The 18415-nt window shown below is 37.1% G+C and overlaps 3 protein-coding genes across 3 annotated transcripts; 2 read left to right on the top strand and 1 right to left on the bottom strand.

The window, feature by feature from the left end:
• Nucleotides 1-1575: 1575 nt before the first annotated feature.
• Nucleotides 1576-3989, bottom strand: LOC18421947 (putative carboxylesterase 17). The gene is made up of 2 exons (XM_006826730.3): nucleotides 3157-3989; nucleotides 1576-2414 (listed from the first exon to the last, which is right to left on the bottom strand). Exons 1-2 carry the CDS (start codon nucleotides 3683-3685, stop codon nucleotides 1918-1920), a joined length of 1026 nt encoding a protein of 341 aa, XP_006826793.2. The 5' UTR covers nucleotides 3686-3989; the 3' UTR covers nucleotides 1576-1917.
• A 7953-nt stretch (nucleotides 3990-11942) lies between these two features.
• Nucleotides 11943-13153, top strand: LOC105420497 (pentatricopeptide repeat-containing protein At1g11290, chloroplastic-like). Its single transcript, XM_088864660.1, has 2 exons — nucleotides 11943-12590; nucleotides 12749-13153. The coding sequence occupies exons 1-2, from the start codon at nucleotides 11943-11945 to the stop codon at nucleotides 13151-13153; spliced, it is 1053 nt and encodes a 350-aa protein (XP_088720786.1).
• A 220-nt stretch (nucleotides 13154-13373) lies between these two features.
• LOC148782560 (pentatricopeptide repeat-containing protein At2g03380, mitochondrial-like) lies at nucleotides 13374-14003 on the top strand. Its single transcript, XM_088864659.1, has one exon. It carries the CDS (start codon nucleotides 13374-13376, stop codon nucleotides 14001-14003), a length of 630 nt encoding a protein of 209 aa, XP_088720785.1.
• Nucleotides 14004-18415: the final 4412 nt, after the last annotated feature.

The following is an 18415-nucleotide window of genomic DNA, read 5'->3' as shown; positions in this document are numbered from 1 at the left end:
CGGTTGTCATACTTTTAAGGCATGTTAGGGCCTTGTATACTAAGTTGCTTTGCTACACCCCGTTAGCATATCCTGCAAATATATTCCAACAATCATATTTATTGGTCTTGCATCACTACCCATCATCTTCCAAGCGCATATAAGCTCCATATCTACTTATGTTATGAGATTATCCCTTCTATTGGTACATGTATCTCTTGATCGGAATAAAAAAAATCAATTCAAGATGGTTGATCGGATATGGGGCCGGAAGTGGTTCAACCGGCTTAACTGATAAATTGGTTGGTTCAACCGATATAACTGGTTTTTTAATGCATTTGATGAGAATGGAAGTTTTGAAATTGTTAGTGGTTTTTTAATGCATTAGATGAGAATGGAAGCTTAGACCTTAGCTAAGGCGTAAGTAGTACTACCACCACGACCTCAACCCTTTTTTCTCAGTTCCCACCTAGCAATAAAAAAATGAACGACTGGGATCTACCACCAAGGCGCCTCCTTAATCTCAGTTCCCACCAAGCAATAAAAAAATGAACGACTGGGATCTACCACCAACGCGCCTCCTTAAGTTGAATTTTGGCAGCTGTTTTTTTCGGAAGCCTGGACCTGCTGAGTTGGTGGAGTGGTTAGAGATCATTCAGTAAGATACATCCTCACCTACACAGGCTCAAACTGTTCAGTGAGCAGTCCTAAAAGATCAACGATTGGTAACAGACGGATCAGTGGTACTGGAGGCACATATAATACTATATGGCTTATGGGTGGAACATAAAAAGCTTATGGAATCTCCTCCTACCGATTATTGATGAAATCAAAGACATTCCATGAGTTTATTAGTATATTTCAGTCATGCTTACATGGATAATAATAGGCATAGGACGCTTAGACAAGGAACCTTGGAGTTAGAAGGTTTTAAATTTTTTTAAAGCCTTCATGGACAATTTTGTATAGCCCATTGCACGTGTACTTCAATTTTGTTAGTTAATGAAGGGCAGACATCCAGATTAAAACAAAAAAAAAATCTTAGTTTTGTGGGAAGGTCCCATCTAATACTCCACTTGGGCTCTTTTAATATAATTCCTATGTAATAAAGAAACATATATTATAACATTTCCATGAAATTTCTCTATAAACGTCGGGTCCCCTAACTTCAGTTTCCAAAGGCGAACAGCCCCTCATTCTAAATCGTGGCTTCGCTCTTGCCTGCCTGTAAAACAGATAGGAACAAGGGCAATTACCAACATAGGTAGTTCATCAAGTGCTGAGAGTGCATTTTCTTTTCAATCGCACAAGGGGCTTTACTTGCGGCCAAGCATTTCCTGTCTAGGTTAGGGACAGAGTTTGATAATTTTGTTTTTAAACTTTGAATCTATACAATAACATACTCTCAACCACCAGATTTGAAATACGATGGACAAGAATAATTATGACCTATTTATATTAAAAATATATGATCTCTTTATATATTTTTTTATTAACATCTACCTAACCCCCATTACACAAGCAACCAGCCTTACAAAAAGCTTTTTCTACTTCTCCCAAATCCCCATCAATGGTCAAATTGTGATTGTATTCTTCTACAAATAAACACGTTTATCTCATTTCACTCAATGGTAGGAATATACACGGTTGGTTACCAAACACAAAAAAATAAAAATAAAAATTAAGCTTGCTAGTTCGAAGTCAACTACCCACCAAACAAAACCAAAACAATGGAGGAAAATCCAAAAGTAACAAGAATATAATTTCCATGCTTTTCCTCTCTACTTTACATTCCAATAATCAAATACTCAAGCAAACTTCACATCCTCTATTTTCTTTTCACTGACCCAAAAACAAGACTACAAATAAAACAACCCAAACTTTTACAACCACCCCCCTCAAAAATAAAAAAAGAAGAAGAAAAGGTTTGCATAATGGCTATGAGTTTATGAAGTTAGCCACATGTGATATAAGTTCGAGGGTTCGAATCCCAGCCATAGGTGAATTATGAAGCACTTGGAAAGCATGGCCGACTCCCCCATAAACCATAACTTGAACCTTCTTTCCCATTTTCCTCAGACCCTCACAGTAACCCAAATCTCTATCTTTCAATATATCATTCTCAGAAACACACACTAAAATAGCAGGGAGTTTAACCTCCTCTAACTTTAGAGGTGATTTGGAGGACAGCGGATTACACCAGAAGTGGTCACGGCTCGAGTCAGGTGGCAAAGCAAGCCGCCAATATGTGTCGGAAGTCGCTAAAGTTAGTGCCGAGTCTGGTGGCTGAACCAAGTGCTTCTCGGAGTCGGTTCGTGGCTCGCCCCCAAAAAAGGGTTGGATAAGAATGGTTCCTCTCAAGCTGAGCCGAGATCCTGGCTCAGAGCCATGTCGAGCCATCACGTGGTGTGCTATGTTTGCTCCTGCACTATCTCCTGCAATTTCATGGTTCAAACAACTGTCATAATGTGGAGGTTATACTATGACCGTAGTTATGTAACTGTGTGTTATGAAAAAGACGCAAGATCATCTTCGATATAAACTGAGAGTTATCCATATCTTTATATAAATTGGATTGTAAGTGGATAATGAGTAGAAGTTCCCAACACTGTGCTTATGTATTAAGGGGAGGATATTTTCCCAGGGATAGGATAGTATACTTTACGTGAGAGTTATGAACATTATTTGGATAAATAAATATAAGAGTGATTTACAGACAAATCATAAAATTTTTTCTAAAATACAAAATTTTCCATTTATTGGTGAAAATTACAAAGAATATCGGCCAACCCGTTTTTTTTCAATTTTTTCAAAATTGCCCCTTGGTCTGAAGACTTCTTACCAAATCTAATTATTTTTGTTGTTTTTTCTTCAGTAGGGTGCTACTAAAAACTCAAAAATAATAATTAAAATCGGATCGAGAACCAATATCCTATGCATTGGAAGGTATAGAATAGATCGTGCATGACAACCTATAAAGTACTAAAAGAACCTTAAGAAAATTAAAGCATCAATGGAACCCTAACCCTTATGACCCACACCCGATTTTGTTCCGGGTCACGTAGATCATACTGTGCCTTGAATGACATAATCAGGTCCACAAACAATGGCCAATACCGTTATATATAGGTGGGCACTGGCCTAAATGCTTTATCATAATAGGTTTCTAAAACTTACCTGCAAGGAAAACACGTGAAGAGTCGCAACGTGCGAGCCATCTGCTCGGGTCATCAGCTCCTGAGCCGGCTCCGACACGCCGAATCGCCCATGTTAAAGCCACAAATCCGTCGTCATAAGCTGCTGGTAGCGGGTGCTCTGGTGCCAACCGATAGTTCACTGACATTATAACACAGCCCGATTTCACGGCTAACTTGGAAAGAAACTCATGATAGCATTTCCAAGCCGCCGAGCCGACACAAAAGCCACCGCCATGAAAGTAGATTAATAGAGCGGGCTTATCTACCCGGTTTGGCACATAGAAGCGGGCCCACAAGCCACAATCTATTGAGAAATCTCGTGATGACACGCCAGTTTCAATCGTACATGGGGACTCTTGGACGACAGGATAGCGGTACACGTGGCCATCCTTGTAGACTCGGATGAGGCCCGGGATTTCGTCGATAACGGAGCCATGTCCACGGTCAATTGAGCCGATTTGGTGCTTGGAATCGCCGAGTGAGATGAGTCCCATCCTTCTCCTTCTCATGCGATGAATTGGCGACGAAATGTGTGGCTGCTTAGGGGTGTGGCGAGTAATTGGCGATGAATTGATTGGCCACCTGGGGTTTTGGCGAGTTGCTTAGGGGTTGGCGAGTAATTGGCGAGTTGAATTGATTGGTTGCTTAGGGTTTTGGCGAGGAAATGTATGGTTGCATAGGGGTTTGGCGAGTAATTGTCGATGAATTGACTGGTTGCTTGGGGAGGAAATGGCGATGAATTGATTGGTGGCCTAGGGTTTCGGGAGTTAGGGTTTTTTTGGGGAAAGTTTGATTTAGTGGGTTTAGTGGTTTGGTGTGAGGCATGGGCGTCGTCCTCCTTATAAAGCAAGGAAATTGGGAAATGAAATTTGAGAAAAAAAAACAAAAAAAATGTGGACAAAAAAAAGGAAGGGGATGGATAAAGAGTGTTGCCGAAAGTCAGATTGATGCAAATGTGTTTGTGCTGTTAACAGGATGACAAGTGGCCATGTGGAACGTCGCCACCTGTCCCCACCTAAGGTACTGGTGCGGTGGTATTTGGCATATGCATGGCCGACTATTATCTTATCTAATATTAAGTGAATAATAATCAAGATAATGAGAATAGCTACAAGTTATGATCAGCAGTACTAAGTTACGTTCATTAAGTTTTGTGGTGCCCTGGAGAGAGAGAGAGAGTAGGCTTGGGACTGGGCCGGTTGGCCCAGCCCAGTCAATTAAAACAAGTAGGGCTTGGCCCACAAGCAATGTCCCAAGGGTTAGTGCCAGCCCAGTTCGATTCGGCCTGTCTTTTTTGTTTCATCTTTTTAAGCCCAACCTAGCCCAGCCCAATCCTAGCCCATTTACATCCTTGAGAGACACATTGGATTAACAATAAATTTCTAGAAGAGTGAGAAACTAAGGAGATACAAATAATGAGAGAAAAACTTGGTCAAAATGCACGCTTCACCCTTTTAAAAAAAGAGCATACTTGCTTCTTAGTATTTGCATAACCATCTTCTATTCCACTAGCAAGCCTATTAGACTATTAAGTGGGGGAATGCATGAAAATTTGGTCAACCCTAATAGGAGACCCTAGAGGTGGGGCCCTAAATTAAATTATTGGGCCCAGCCGACCTTTTTCTTTCAATTATTTTCAAACACTTGACCTTTGATTCCGGGTAAGGGTCCCTTCCTCTGCACGTGAACTGAAAGGCATATGATCCGGATCAGATACGTACCTCATGACATCACTACGCTGATCTTGCTTCTTGGGTATCCTTTATATCAAAGAAATGCAATTTTCTTGAGACAGAGAGAGAGAGAGAGGGAGAGCTATGTTTTAAACTTGGAAAATTATTTGATACGGCAGGGACTGCATTTCTACATCTGCAGTCCCCTAATATAAAGCACCCGTCTTAAAAGATGGATGCAAATAGGTGGTCCATCTAAAAACAATTGAAATTAGCGGTCTAAATTTTTTTTTAATAGAATTATTATTTTTAATTTTCAAGATTTATTTATTTATTTGTATTCATGATATCCATGTCGGAGATTACATGTCCTTAAAATTAGGTCCACAAATCCATCTCAAAAAGAGATTTTTAAGAGATGACTCATTTCTACATGGGCTCATATAAACTGTGTCCTTTAAAACTTTTAAGGGAAAATTTTTCTACAACGGGAGATCGACAATCCAAAATAAAAGAAGAAAGTAAGTTTTCCTATTTTTCTATTTTTCACTTTAAGTTGAAATTGTGAGAATCCCTTAGATTTGAAATTGATTCTGAGTCTCCCATGTATGAAAATGACCGAGCAATATTTTTTTCCCTGGTACTGTGGTAGGCCAAGCAATGGGCCCAGCCCAATTTGGCTTTGCCCAAGCCCGAGTCAGTCAGTATACATTGCTTGCAGGAAGACACTCAAGGCTAGATAATTAAGATGGCAGGACGTCTAATATGATGTCTTGAATTTCATTCGTACGACTAACAAGGAATCCTTCTCTGCTAATCTAGCCAAATATGTATGTGCTAGTCTAGGCAGGGCAATTCATGTCTAGATTTGGGCCGAGAGTTCATGACCCAGCGTCTATATACATGTCAAAGAAAGCCCATCCCCATAATTCAAGTGTTTGTGATTTTGCTCAATCCAAATGGGATAGTTTTCTAGCCTCTTGGACTTCTCCTTTATCACAATACACATGAGGTTTACTTTGTGTTGCCTTTTTGTGCACTGTGGTGACAACCAGTGTTTTCCGAAGTACAAATGGGTTGCCATATTAAAATTATTCTTCTTACATTCCCCACTTTGTAGCTCCTCCTTTTGACCAGTTGAATGGAGTAAAGCAACAGTTATGTGCATGTACTTCTTCATCAAAGGGAATCCGCTTCTTATTTGAATCTTTTACCACCTTTTTAAAAATCTTTTACCAATCCTCCACCCCAAGCAGATGAAATTCTTTCGAGGAAAAGTAAGCTGCATAAGCACCTTTTCAATGGTTGAGATCCCACATGTTCATATCTAACCGTCAAAATTTAATTATATTTTATTTTAACAAATTTATCTAAATTTGTGGTGTAAATTTATTTATATATATATAATTCAATAAAAAAAATTAAAAATATGTTAAATAAAAAAATAAAATACCGCTAAATTTATTTTAATCAATGTTTTTATTCAAAATATTTTTTTTTATTTTTATTTGATTTACTTATTAAAATGAGGCTAAAACCCAAATTTCAGATCAATATCATAGTTAAATTAAAATAAAAAATAAAAATACAATTTATTTTTAGCCCTTGGATGAGGATTGTTCAATCCGAACCATTAAAGGTGCACAAGCACCTTTTGAGCATCCACAGTATGTAGATGCAATACCAACCCTTCTCAAGTATAATGACATCAAAAAGCATTTTCTTTTACAATGAAGAAAGAAACCTTTCGTAATCAACGATGCTTATGTGGAAAACTTAAGAAGAAAAAGAGAAGTCATGGGATAAAATAATATCCATTTTTTTTTATAGACATCGACCTTCCTTGATGCTAAATACTTCATCTTCCATTGCAATTGGTAAGTAGTTGTGGAGGAAATTTCTCATATTTTTCTTATGATTTTGCGAATATACGTTGAAAAGAATGGAGATGCACTTTGGATCATCTGCAAATATTTCCACAAAAGGTAATCCCTTTATAGATTGCAAAATCAAATCCCAAACTTGGATATTTGAAAGAATATAGGTTTCCTAGTAGTTTCTCCATATAAGATTTCAAAAATTCAAAGATGCCGTCAACCAAGTAATGCTCCATTTTCTTTGGCCGTTGTCGAATGGGACGCTTCATCCTATGATTAACAAAAAAGAATGAAATACATTAAGACCAATTAATTTTGGTATAAGCAGGTCAGAGTCATTATTGATCATTAGATGTGAAATTGGATAGTTAGAGACAAGTCATTAATTAGTATAAAGTCAAAAATAATATATCTCAAATATTGTGACAAGCATCAATATATCAAATTTCATATTCAATAACTAAGAGTGATTGTGAACTCCTTTTACCAAAAATGAACGGTCCTTATGGTACACAATTTCTTCTATAGGATATGTATGTAATAAGAATAATTAATTGGGAAAATTATAGAAAACCCCCAAGACCACCCTTTCTATGCAACTTACCCCAACTTAATTTGTTTTCTCACTTTTTTGCCCAAAACAAACTTTCTATATAAATACCCCCTAAGGAAAAAACTTCATTTTTTTTCGACAGAAATGCCCTTCCCGTACACAAAAATCATTTTTGCCAGATTTGACGTTGACTTTTAGACCCAGTAGCACATTGCCGGAGCACACCATCACATTGCCGAAGCACATAAATGCCGGACCATCCTAAAACAACTATCGGACCAAAACTGAGTATTGTCAGACTGCCCTTTACATGGTGCCGGAGCCTTGGAATCTAGTAACATCTATTGCTGGACCGCCCTTTGCTGAACCGCACTTTATACAGTTTCGAAGCCCTATTGCCGAATTGCATTTTACACAATGCCGAGGCCCTACTGCCAAACCATACTTTACATAGTGCTGGAGCCCTACTACCGGACTACGCTTTACATAGTGTCAGAGCCCTACTGCCGGGCCACATTTACATAGTGCCGGAGCCCCTATTTTGGTGGGATAGAGGAGAGAGAGGTGTAGGTAAGGCAAAAGTAAGGGAAGGTAGTTTAGATATTTTTTTTATTTTTTATTTGGTTTGGGGGGTATTTGCATAGAAATTGTATTTTGGAGAAAAAAGTGAGAAAGAAAGTTAGCATGGGGTAAGTTGCATAGAAAGTGTAGTCTTGGTTTTTTGTTTTTTTTTGTAATTTTTCCTGATTACTTTTGGTATAAGGAAGTTACAATCATTATTGATTGTTAAACATGAAATGAGGTAGTTGGGGATATATCATTCATTTGGCACAAACTCCAAAATAAAATTTCTCGAATGCTGAGGCAGACTTCAATCGGTCAGATTTTACAACTATCAGTCGGTCAGATTTTACAACTATAGCTAAGAATAGTTATGACCTCCTTGTGCTAAAAGTATATGATTTTACACCATTTTCCTATGGATGTTAATGGAAGTTGGTATATGCATGTGCATGTGTGAATGAGCATATTTATGTTTCTTTCAAACTTTTCATTGAGATATGTTGTATGTATGTTTGTATTTATCCACGCTTTTTATGTTTTAATGAGTGCTTATTCTTTAGAGCATGTATATTGTGTTCTTGTGGGAGCATATAATGTACGCTTACTCCCTCCAACAGGAGACTAACTTGGGAAGATTTTTTCTTATCCAAAATTTTGAGAACCGCCTAAAATCCACTAGATAATTACATTCGAAAGAAAAATAATTGGAGTTTTCTGACACTTAGATCTCACCCTTCAAAAATTAGATATTTAATCTTGAGAAAGACTAGAGAATAGAATTTCTAAGAATTTTTTATTGAGTATGATATATGGTTTGAAGAGGTAACATACCCAAAATGTCCTAAAGGTTCTCACTGCGGGAGTAAATGAATAGTACGCCTACTCAGGAGCATGAAATATTTTTGCTATTCTTTAGCTTATCTCAAAATGTGATTTTAATTTGCCCAACCAACAAACGGTCCTGCCTACATTAATTTAGGACTTCACTATCTCCTCAATGTATTTCGACAACTTGATCAATAGAGCCTAGAATTTGGTGTCTGGGCTCATGGCTGGAGTTGAAAACCTCAAAACAACATTAAAAATTGGAACCCCACCAATTCCCCAAATCGAGATGCCGAAATTCCAATAATTTTGATTACCAATGGGTCTAATTTGGCATGAGAGTATAAAATGCAAAAGTTTTAAACTTGATCATGATGGGTATAAGGGCTGTATATAACAAGATCATTTACCTATGGTACAAACAGGTCATAATTATTTGTAATTATCTAATGTAAAATTTAATAGCTTGAGTGGCTCACAAAGTTCGAGAAAAATTCTTTCGAATAGTGAGCTTGGTCAATAGAATAAATGCAACAACTCAATTTCACATCCAACGGTAAAGATTAACTGTAACCATTTTATGTAAAAGGTAAATGGTCTTATTGTATAATTTTCCATGGGTATATATATCACCATCCAAGCTTTAATTCTTCTCTTATAGGATACATGATAAGATGTGACAAATTTTTATGGTGTCTGCCCTTTTTATCTAGGCTTGGGATGGGTTAAAAAAAAGTTTAAAGTCCTCACCGATCAAAAGTGCATATATATAATTTAATTAATCCTAGTATAGGGAGCAGGTTTATAGATTGCATTTATGTTGGTGCTTAGTCTTTGAATTATTTTCCTCTCTCAATTCTCTCTCCCTGTTTTTTTTTTTTTTTCCAATCTTGGTCAGTATTATGCAGAATATGGATGTCGCTAAATATTGCTGGATTTCTTCGGTCCTTCAGCCTTTGAAAGTGTATGTGATGATTGATTTGCACATTTTTGTGATTTAAAATGGTAGTAGTTACTTTACATTGATTGGAGAGAATATGAACCCCTCAAATTCAGCATTACACATAAAACCACTTATTTTCTTTCGTTTCAAGCGGCATGATAAAGTTCGAAGCAGCCCGTAAAGACCCTCTTTTATACAACTCTCTTCCTCTCAAATTTTAACCTTTTCTTTCAAATGTTTTCCTTTTTTTTGGCACATAATTATACCTTCGCTGGCCCTAAGTAGGACATAATTATAGCTTGGCTGGCCTCGAGTAACAGAGGAGGGTTTGTGTTAGGTAGGTTGACCAATGTAAAACTTTATCAAATCTTGTCATGAATCCTAAATTTATGAATAAAATGGTAGAATCCGCGAATCATGTAGCTGATCACAAATAATTGGAGAAAGCTTACATGATATATATTATCACAAAGAAGCGTGGAGCGCTGGATACTTAAGTAGAAAAGTCTTGTGCTATGAACAAGATATTTGGTATTGTTGCTCTATTTACCTGATAATTTCTTTCATTTCAATGAATTTATTTACTTCACTTTGACAGTTCTAGCATGGCTAGTTTTTTCTTAGTCCAGTAAAATATTTTTCTCTTTTCGTTTTATGGCACACAAATCAATAATTAATGTATCTTCCACAAAATCATTAAACTTTTCATCACTTTTCCTTGATTTATAAGATAATAAAATGATGAATAAATAGAGACTTGGATTCTTTTAGCTTCATACATTTTCCTAGAGATTCAGAGAAAAGAGAAAGAAAGATAGGTATGGGCATATATAACCAAGTTGATCAAGGTAGTGGATCGTGAATTCACCATTAGCGCATTCAATCCCACGTTGTTCACCCAATGCCGCCGTTTACCTGACTTGTTTTATTGACAATGATAAAGAGTAGAACTATTACTATATTTATTCTTTTTCCTATTTCATCTACCAAACACAGGATAACCCCAAGGGATTATGGGTTTGTTTCTACCAATTAGGTCCCTCCCGTCACCACCCCATGAGGATGATCTATACGGTTCATGATTACTCTTACTAGAGGACGCTCATCGAACTAATATTTTTCTAGTAAATCCTAACATTGCCCACTTGTCCAACTAATGTTGAACAGGTTTTCAGTTTCAAATGAACCTTCACAAATGGACGGGGTAGAACATCCTCAAGGAATATAAAGTTTTCATGAGGCAAATTTGAGCCGCCATCAAGCGCAAATACCTTTGTTCCGAAGGAGAAACCGAGGAGGAGACAAAGGGCCTCCTAATCTCAATGTTCACATACCTATCAAAGAAATAAGATTCACCATCTAAGCGCGAATACCTTCATTTAAAAGGAGAAAGAACTAAAGTGGTTCCTATTAATAATGATAATACACCTATCAAAGAAATAAGATTCATTATAATAGGGTAGGGTTGTGAAAAGAGAGAAGATACAACTTTTTTTCTTTTTTTTGGGTAATGCAGTGGGGATGATGAGCACCTGCGCAGTTTTAAAATAATTAGTGGTGTTTGAATGTGTTAGGTAAGAATAGAAGCCCGGACTTTAGCTTGGGCATAATTGAAGCCCAAGCCCAAGCCCAACCCCATTATCGAAGCCAAGCTATAATAATGCAAGAAAAAAACATGGGCAACTTTGATAATTTTTTGTATTCCTCAAATCTAATTGTAAAATCCACTCTAGATGCCGTATAAATGTGTCATGCTTGAAATGCTTATGGGATTTATATTTCCATTTGTATCTTTGTAATACCTGTGCATTAAAGGAGAGGCGACAATGCTAAATAAAAGGAAACCCCAATTGAGAGAAAGAGATTCTACATGCCGTAGCAAAGATTTAGAGAGAGAGAGAGAGAGAGAGAGAGATTATACATGCGGTGCCAAACTTTTGTGAGTGGAAGGGGAAAGGCCTGAGCCATTGGTTCCTGAGTTTGATTTTTAACTTCACTCGATATATAGAGATAGAGTAGCCATGATCCATGCCCAGACTAGGCCTACTCTCACCCCAAGCCCGCTTTCTCTCTCTAATGGCCAGGGCTTGTGCCTCCCTCTCAGCCGTGCCGGAAGGCTGAGCCCTCCATTCCCACTGCATCAAGCTCGGTCTCCACCCCAACGACCCCTTTCTCCAAACCTCTGTCCTCCACTTTTATGCCAGATGCTTTCTCTCTCCAGAAGCCCAACAACTGTTCGACAAAATAACCCATCCAGACTTAAGCTCATGGAACACGCTCCTTTGTGCTTATACTCATTGCCCCAACAAAACTTTTCTCTCTATAAACCTCATGAGGCAATCAGGCATCAAACTAGATTCAACCACGTTCCTCACTGCCCTTTCAGCCATTCGGTCGAATCTCTCTCTACAACAAGGCAAGTGTCTTCATTGCCTGGCTGAGAAGAGTGGATGTCTATCTCATGTTTCCTCTGCAACTTCTCTCTTCACCATGTACACGAATGTAGGTGAATTGGGTTCTTCTTGGTTTCTCTTTAAAAGCCTTCCTTTCAAAGATTTGGTGGCTTGGAACTCAATGATTGCTGGTTTACGAAGGAATGGGTGTTATGAAGAGGCCTTGGATTTGTTCAGGCAAATGCAAATGGACAATGTGGGGATTGATTCCGCTGCTTTGGTAATTGTTATCCCTGCATTATCCCATTTGGGACTTATGACTTTGGGTATGTCCATTCCTGGGTTTAGTTTAAGGCACGGATTGGACTCCGGGTTTTCAGTGGAAAATGCTCTCATTGATTTGTATGCAAAGTGCAAGGATTTGAGGAGTGCAAAGACCATTTTTGAGAGATTGCATTTTAGAGAAACTGAAGCTTGGAATACGATGATTTGGGGGTGTTTGCATTGCCAAAAGCCTGAAAATTCCCTTGGGTATTTCAGAAAAATGGTGCTGTCCAATGCCATGCCAGATTCAATAACTCTATCGGTCATAATTCAGCCTGCCATGATTTAGGGAACCCAAACATTGGAAAGTCTATTCATTGTTGGGGATTCATAAGAGGGTTTGGAAATGCTCATATTTCTATGTGTAATTCGCTCATTTCATTTTACTCAAAAATCAATGATATTGAATATGCTTGTAAGGTCTTTGAAAGATTGGTTTCTAGGGACTTGGTCTCTTGGAATTCAATGATCAATGCTTTCATAGAGAATGAAAGAGTTTCAGAAGCTTTTGGCCTTTTGGAGGAGATGGAATCAGATGGTCTCAAGCCTGATTCAGTTATTGTGGTGACTCTAATTTCACATTGCTCAAAATCAAAACTGTTGGAGCATGGCCAGTTTATACATGGATTTGTGATTCGAAGAGAATTGGGTTTGGATTTGACTGTGATTAACAGTTTGATAGACATGTACACAAAATGCTCTGATATAAGTTCAGCAATGTTGCTTCTTGAAAAGATGGATGAGAGAGATTTGATCACATGGAACACCATGATTGCGGGATATTCAAATAATGGCTTTTCAAGAGATGTCGTGATTCTTTTTTGAGATTTTCTGAATTCTAGTCAGAGATGTAACCTAGCTACTTTAATAGGTGTTCTTTCCTCTTGTGACTGTTTAGAGTCACTTGCATTTGGGAGATTAATCCACTCTTGGAAAATCAAATTGGGTTTTTCACAAAATATAGCTGCCCAAAATGCCATTGTTTTCATGTATTAGAATCTAGGCTGTCAGTGTTCGAAGACATTTCTGTGCAAGATGTGGTTTCATGGAACACGGATGTGCACAAACTGGATTTTGCAGAGAAGCCTTGGAAACCTTTGCCCAAATGCTTCTTATACTTATAAATCCAGACCCTATTACCCTTGTGAGTGTTCCTAGTGCTTGTGGTGAGCTCAAACTTCTAAACCGAGGCATATGGGTTCATGGATATGTACTCAAAATTGGACTGGAATTCAATATCCATCTAATCAATGCATTACAATCTATGTACTGCAAATGCAAGGATATCAAAAGTGCAGAGCTTATATTTGGTAGTATCCCTAATCAAAGAAATCTATACTCATGGAATTCAATGATATCTGGTTATGCACAGAACAAACAACCCCATAAAGCCAGAGAACTCTTTTATCAAATGGATTTCGAGCCAAATGAGATGACCCTGGCTAGTGTTTTATCAGCATGTGCTCAACTAGGAGACTTCAAACTAGGGGAGCACATACATGATCGTATTACTCATAATGGGTTTGAACAAAATGCTTTCATATGCACTGCCCTCATAGATATGTACGCCAAATGTGGAAGGTTAGAAGAAGCAATTCAGATATTCAAAGATGTTAGAGAGAGAAGCATCGTGTGTTGGAATGCAATGATTGGGGCTTACGGGCTTCATGGTTAGGGAAGAGAAACACTCTCTCTCTTCTCAGAGATGCTTTCTTTAGGGATGAAGCCAAATGAAAGCACTTTCAGCAGTGTTCTCAGGGCTTGCAGCCATTCAGGCTTGGTAGATGAGGGCTTGGCTCATTTTGACTTAATGTTTAAGGGCTTCGGAGTGAGCCCAAGCACTGAGCATTACGTATGTATAGTGGACTCACTTAGTCGAGCCGGTAGGCTTAAAGAGGTTTGTGAGTTTATTAAGGCAATACCTTGGAAGCCTAAAGCAGGGGTTTGGGGCGCTTTGTTAAGTGGGTGCAAAGACAATGGTGATCTTGGATTGTGCATGACAATCTTATTGTACAACTAAATGATTCTTTTAATTAAAATTGTTTCAATACAGCCTTATGTACAAAGTGAGTTCTTCGGATTACTTTGATTCTTTTTTTGTCTCCTTAAGTTTATTCAAATGAGAACATACTGAAGGGACACGTGTGATCCAGCAGAACTATATAATATTTTTTTTTTTTTTTCAATTCTTTTCTTTTTCTCCATAGATCACTCATTAGAAGTCCTTTTACAATATAATAACCTCAAATAAATAAATAAATAAATAAATAAAAATGCAATAAGATCTCAAGAACTTGAAGCTATTCAAACCATACTTTTTATTAACAAAAAGAAAATACCCAATCTATGTCACTACCTTCCGATGGTGCGGGGTCTAATGGTCAACCTTCAATTTAAACCGAAAAAGCAAGTTTGGACAAACCACACCAATGGAACATGAACCCCTTTAAATATAAACTCAAACCATAGGTGAACTCCCTTAACAACCGACTCAAACCCTAGGTTAATTCCTTTAACAACCTAGTTCTAGAGAGAGATTGATGCTCTTTTTGCTACACCTTAAAACCCTTAGTCATAAATCCATAGTTGAGAGATGAGAGAGAAAAGAATTTCATAGCCTAAACTCTTAGCCATAAATCTGTAGTTGAGAGATGGGAGTGAGAAAACTCCATAGTCTAAACTTTTAACCATAAATCCATCGTTGAGATATGAGAAAATAAGAACTCCATAGCCTACAAGAGGTGGAGAGAGTGGGGCGTGCCCCTTTAGGCTTTCTTGAGAGGGAGAGATTTCCAAGATGAGAGAGAAAGCGTTCCCAAGTGGGGTGTGCCCCCAAGATGGATGAAAGAGAGCGATAAAAAGTTTTGGTGTAGAAAATGGGCAAGGGTCCTCTTATTATATTGCAAAAATAGGATTTAGAATTTCTTTGCCCTCTTCTTGTAGATCGAATATAAACTATTGATCATGGGTGACTTGTGAAGTGAAAGATTTGAGCCCCCATTCCATAGATGGGGATCAATATGGAAGTTGCTAGAATATTTATTTCTTCTTTCCTTTGACCATTATCCCATCATTATAAATCAAATAAAATAATATTAATCATAATGTTGTCTTTTATCCAAAAATATGCAAGGTCCTTATCATGCTTTCTAAAAGTTTCATTTAAATCTTTCATAAGATAAATCACCTTCTCAAATCTCATAATGACTTGGCCTCTAATCCAAAGTTATTACTCTTATCATCTTCAACCCGTATAAAATATGAAAGGCTCCTAAAAGTGGGACGTGCCACCGAAACGGTGGCTACGTGAGCCCCACAAATTTAGGGCATGGTGAGTCCATGTGCACAATGGGCCCCCAATACTCTTTTAATAGTTTTTAAAATTCAGTATCTCCGTTTTTATAAATTAAAATTTTATAAATAAAATATCCAGAGATTTAGAAAAATTCAAATAATATTTCTAAAATTATATTATCATAAAATAAATATAATTAAATTCATTAGATGGGATAAAAATCCATTTGGTCTAAGAATAAATATTTGGGGCACTCCACCCTCAACCGTGGACTACATTTCATACTTTTTATCAACCGACCCAGTGTTTTTTATAACCCACAGTTCATGCAGGGGCTCATTAGTGGGACACCAGAGCCTAGTTGATGAGCCAATGGGTAGTAATCTCAGTTTTGTGGATTTCAAGTTCTGTCATAGAGACGTGCTAAGGTCACCTAGACTTGATGCGACTACAGCTCCTATGGCGCATAAGAGTATCTCTCACATATGCATAAGCTTCACCGTAAAAGGTGGTTTGCTTTCTCGAAACAGTTATTATTATGCATATCGTGTGATGGTATATGGATGAGGCTTTGGCTCCGGTCTCTGAAGGCGACCATTACACAAAATGGCCGCATAGTCCCGTAACTCACTCTTCCGAATATACTCCGACCTCATCAAGGGATGACCTATTAGAACCCTTATCGGATAATTTTCTACACGTAGGTAACATCGTTTGTTTAGTATGGTTTACAAAAGTCTACAATCCTACTGAGTTCATGTTCCACTATATCATTTCATTTTATAAGTACTCATAAAGCCTTTAATGACCAAAATCACCCAACACATATAATGTGCAATGTTAAGATAAACCTTTGGAAATGTGTCAAACTCCTCTCAAACAGAAAAGAGTAGCTCCTTATTACTTGCCAGTTGAGTATGCAAACTTTCTGGTTCTATAGTGCATAAACCATGGTGCAATTTCCAAATTAATTTACTTAATAAAGTGTATTTGTTGTGATGATCTATTATTCATTTACAGGATTACAGCGGATCATTTTAATTTTCGGAGATAGATGGAGTTATGTAAGCCTGTAAAGCTTTATTCCAATTAAACTATGAAAATCATTAGATACTTAGTATGCACACTTTCAACTTAAGTCTTTCTTTTCACGCCAAATATCAATCACTACAGTTTGCTGGAAATGTTATAAACACTTAAACAATCATGCACAAGACATCAAAACCCCAAATTGAGTATGCATTTTGTGAACCATATCCAGGAGCTAATTAACCAAGCACAAATTTCCAACAAGTATATCAAGATTAGAGTTCCTTCTAAATCATATCGAACAAGTAGGAATGAAGCTATACGGTTCTCTCGTTGCTCATGGAACATTTTCCCAATTTCAAATAATATTTGCAATAAAAAAATTGAAACAAAATCATAGAAGAAACACACTGATTTTGTATAGGGTTGCATGCATGTTTTGTTGCTACTTAAATACCATGAATGGAGTGCGTGAGAAAAAAAGAACAATAGAAACATGGTATTGTGACTATCCTATGATCATTATAGGGCTTTTATAAATTTGAGAGGCACGTCCTTGTACTCAACTCACTAAGAAGCACAAGAGAGAAGCAATCGTTGTTAGAATACTTTGATGACATGATCGTGATGACTAACCAACTTGTCGAATATTGAAAACCCAACCACAAGCGTCATCAAATCATACAACTCATTATGAATGTTCCAAAAACAAAAAACTTGCGTTAGAATGATACTTTCAGACTTTCTCTCTAGGCAAGGAACAAAGCAAGGTTTGCATACTTTTAGAAAATCAATGAGTTTCTCATATGATTTTGTTCCCATTTTTATTTAAATTAGTACTTGAAATTTGGTAAAAGTTACATGAGTAAGGAGAAAACCTTAAGGCATCATCTGTATTTGTTCGATATGATTTAGATGGAGTTCAATCTAGGCATTGCTGGGAATTTACTTTGGCTTTATTAATGCTCTTGGATAAAGTTCACATCATACTCAATTTCAGGTTTTAATTTTTTGTGCATGATAATAATGTTGATCTTAATGCATGGTTTTTAAAATGATGATAAGACTTCTAGCAAACCATAATGATTTGATTTTAGCGCAAAATGAAGGATTTAAGATCGCGTTCCAAGTGTTTGATTTTTCTGGTTTAATTGAAATATCAATTTTTATGCTTATATGGCTCCATTTATTTTCAAAAACCAAAAAGATCTGACGTGATTGGGCCAACACTTTCTATAAGCTACCAAATTCATAGAAAGATATTGATAAAAACTAGCGCCACAATAGGTGTAAAGACAACCTTCCGGAATAGTGAGTTAGAAAATGATATTTTAATGAGACAACTTGAGGGATATGAGTCTTAGGGACAAGAAAACAAAATACGCAAATTAAAGAAGTCTATGGGCTTAAACAGTCCTCAAGGCCATGGTTTTCTTCAGAATTTGAGATGGACTTTGGAGAACTTAAAAAATAAATAACAAATAAAAAATCTTGGTATAAAAATTACAAGAAATAGCGAGATGAGACAGAGCAAGATTTATATATTAAAATTTTTTGAAAGAAACTTGGGATGAAAGAGAGTAACTAAGCCAAAGAGAAAAATGAAAGAGCTCAAAGAAAGCTGTTATAGCCGAGCAAAGGAAGTTTACAAAGTTTAATACTAACGAAAAATAAAAGACAAAAAAAGAAAAGAAGAGAGAGATGAAAGAAGAAAAGTCCTTTAAGAAATTACAAAGATGTTTTAATTGTAATAGAGTTTGTCA

This window comes from Amborella trichopoda, chromosome 4 (genome assembly GCF_054954075.1).
Source record: "Amborella trichopoda isolate Santa Cruz 75 chromosome 4, AtrichopodaSantaCruz75HAP2 v2.0, whole genome shotgun sequence".
In the NCBI taxonomy this organism is placed as follows: Eukaryota; Viridiplantae; Streptophyta; class Magnoliopsida; order Amborellales; family Amborellaceae; genus Amborella; species Amborella trichopoda.
The sequence above is the reverse complement of the archived record's forward strand: the minus strand, read 5'-3'. Positions and strand labels throughout refer to the sequence as shown.

Bases quoted from the DNA above. Each gene is read 5' to 3' on its own strand.
- LOC18421947 (XM_006826730.3), bottom strand. From the start codon at position 3,685: ATGAGAAGGAGAAGGATGGGACTCATCTCACTCGGCGATTCCAAGCAC. The intron at 2,415-3,156 runs GTAAGTTTTAGA...ATGAAATTGCAG, and splicing joins TTCACGTGTTTTCCTTGCAG to GAGATAGTGCAGGAGCAAAC.
- LOC105420497 (XM_088864660.1), top strand. From the start codon at position 11,943: ATGAGGCAATCAGGCATCAAACTAGATTCAACCACGTTCCTCACTGCC. The intron at 12,591-12,748 runs GTCATAATTCAG...TATGCTTGTAAG, and splicing joins CAGATTCAATAACTCTATCG to GTCTTTGAAAGATTGGTTTC.
- LOC148782560 (XM_088864659.1), top strand. From the start codon at position 13,374: ATGGAACACGGATGTGCACAAACTGGATTTTGCAGAGAAGCCTTGGAA.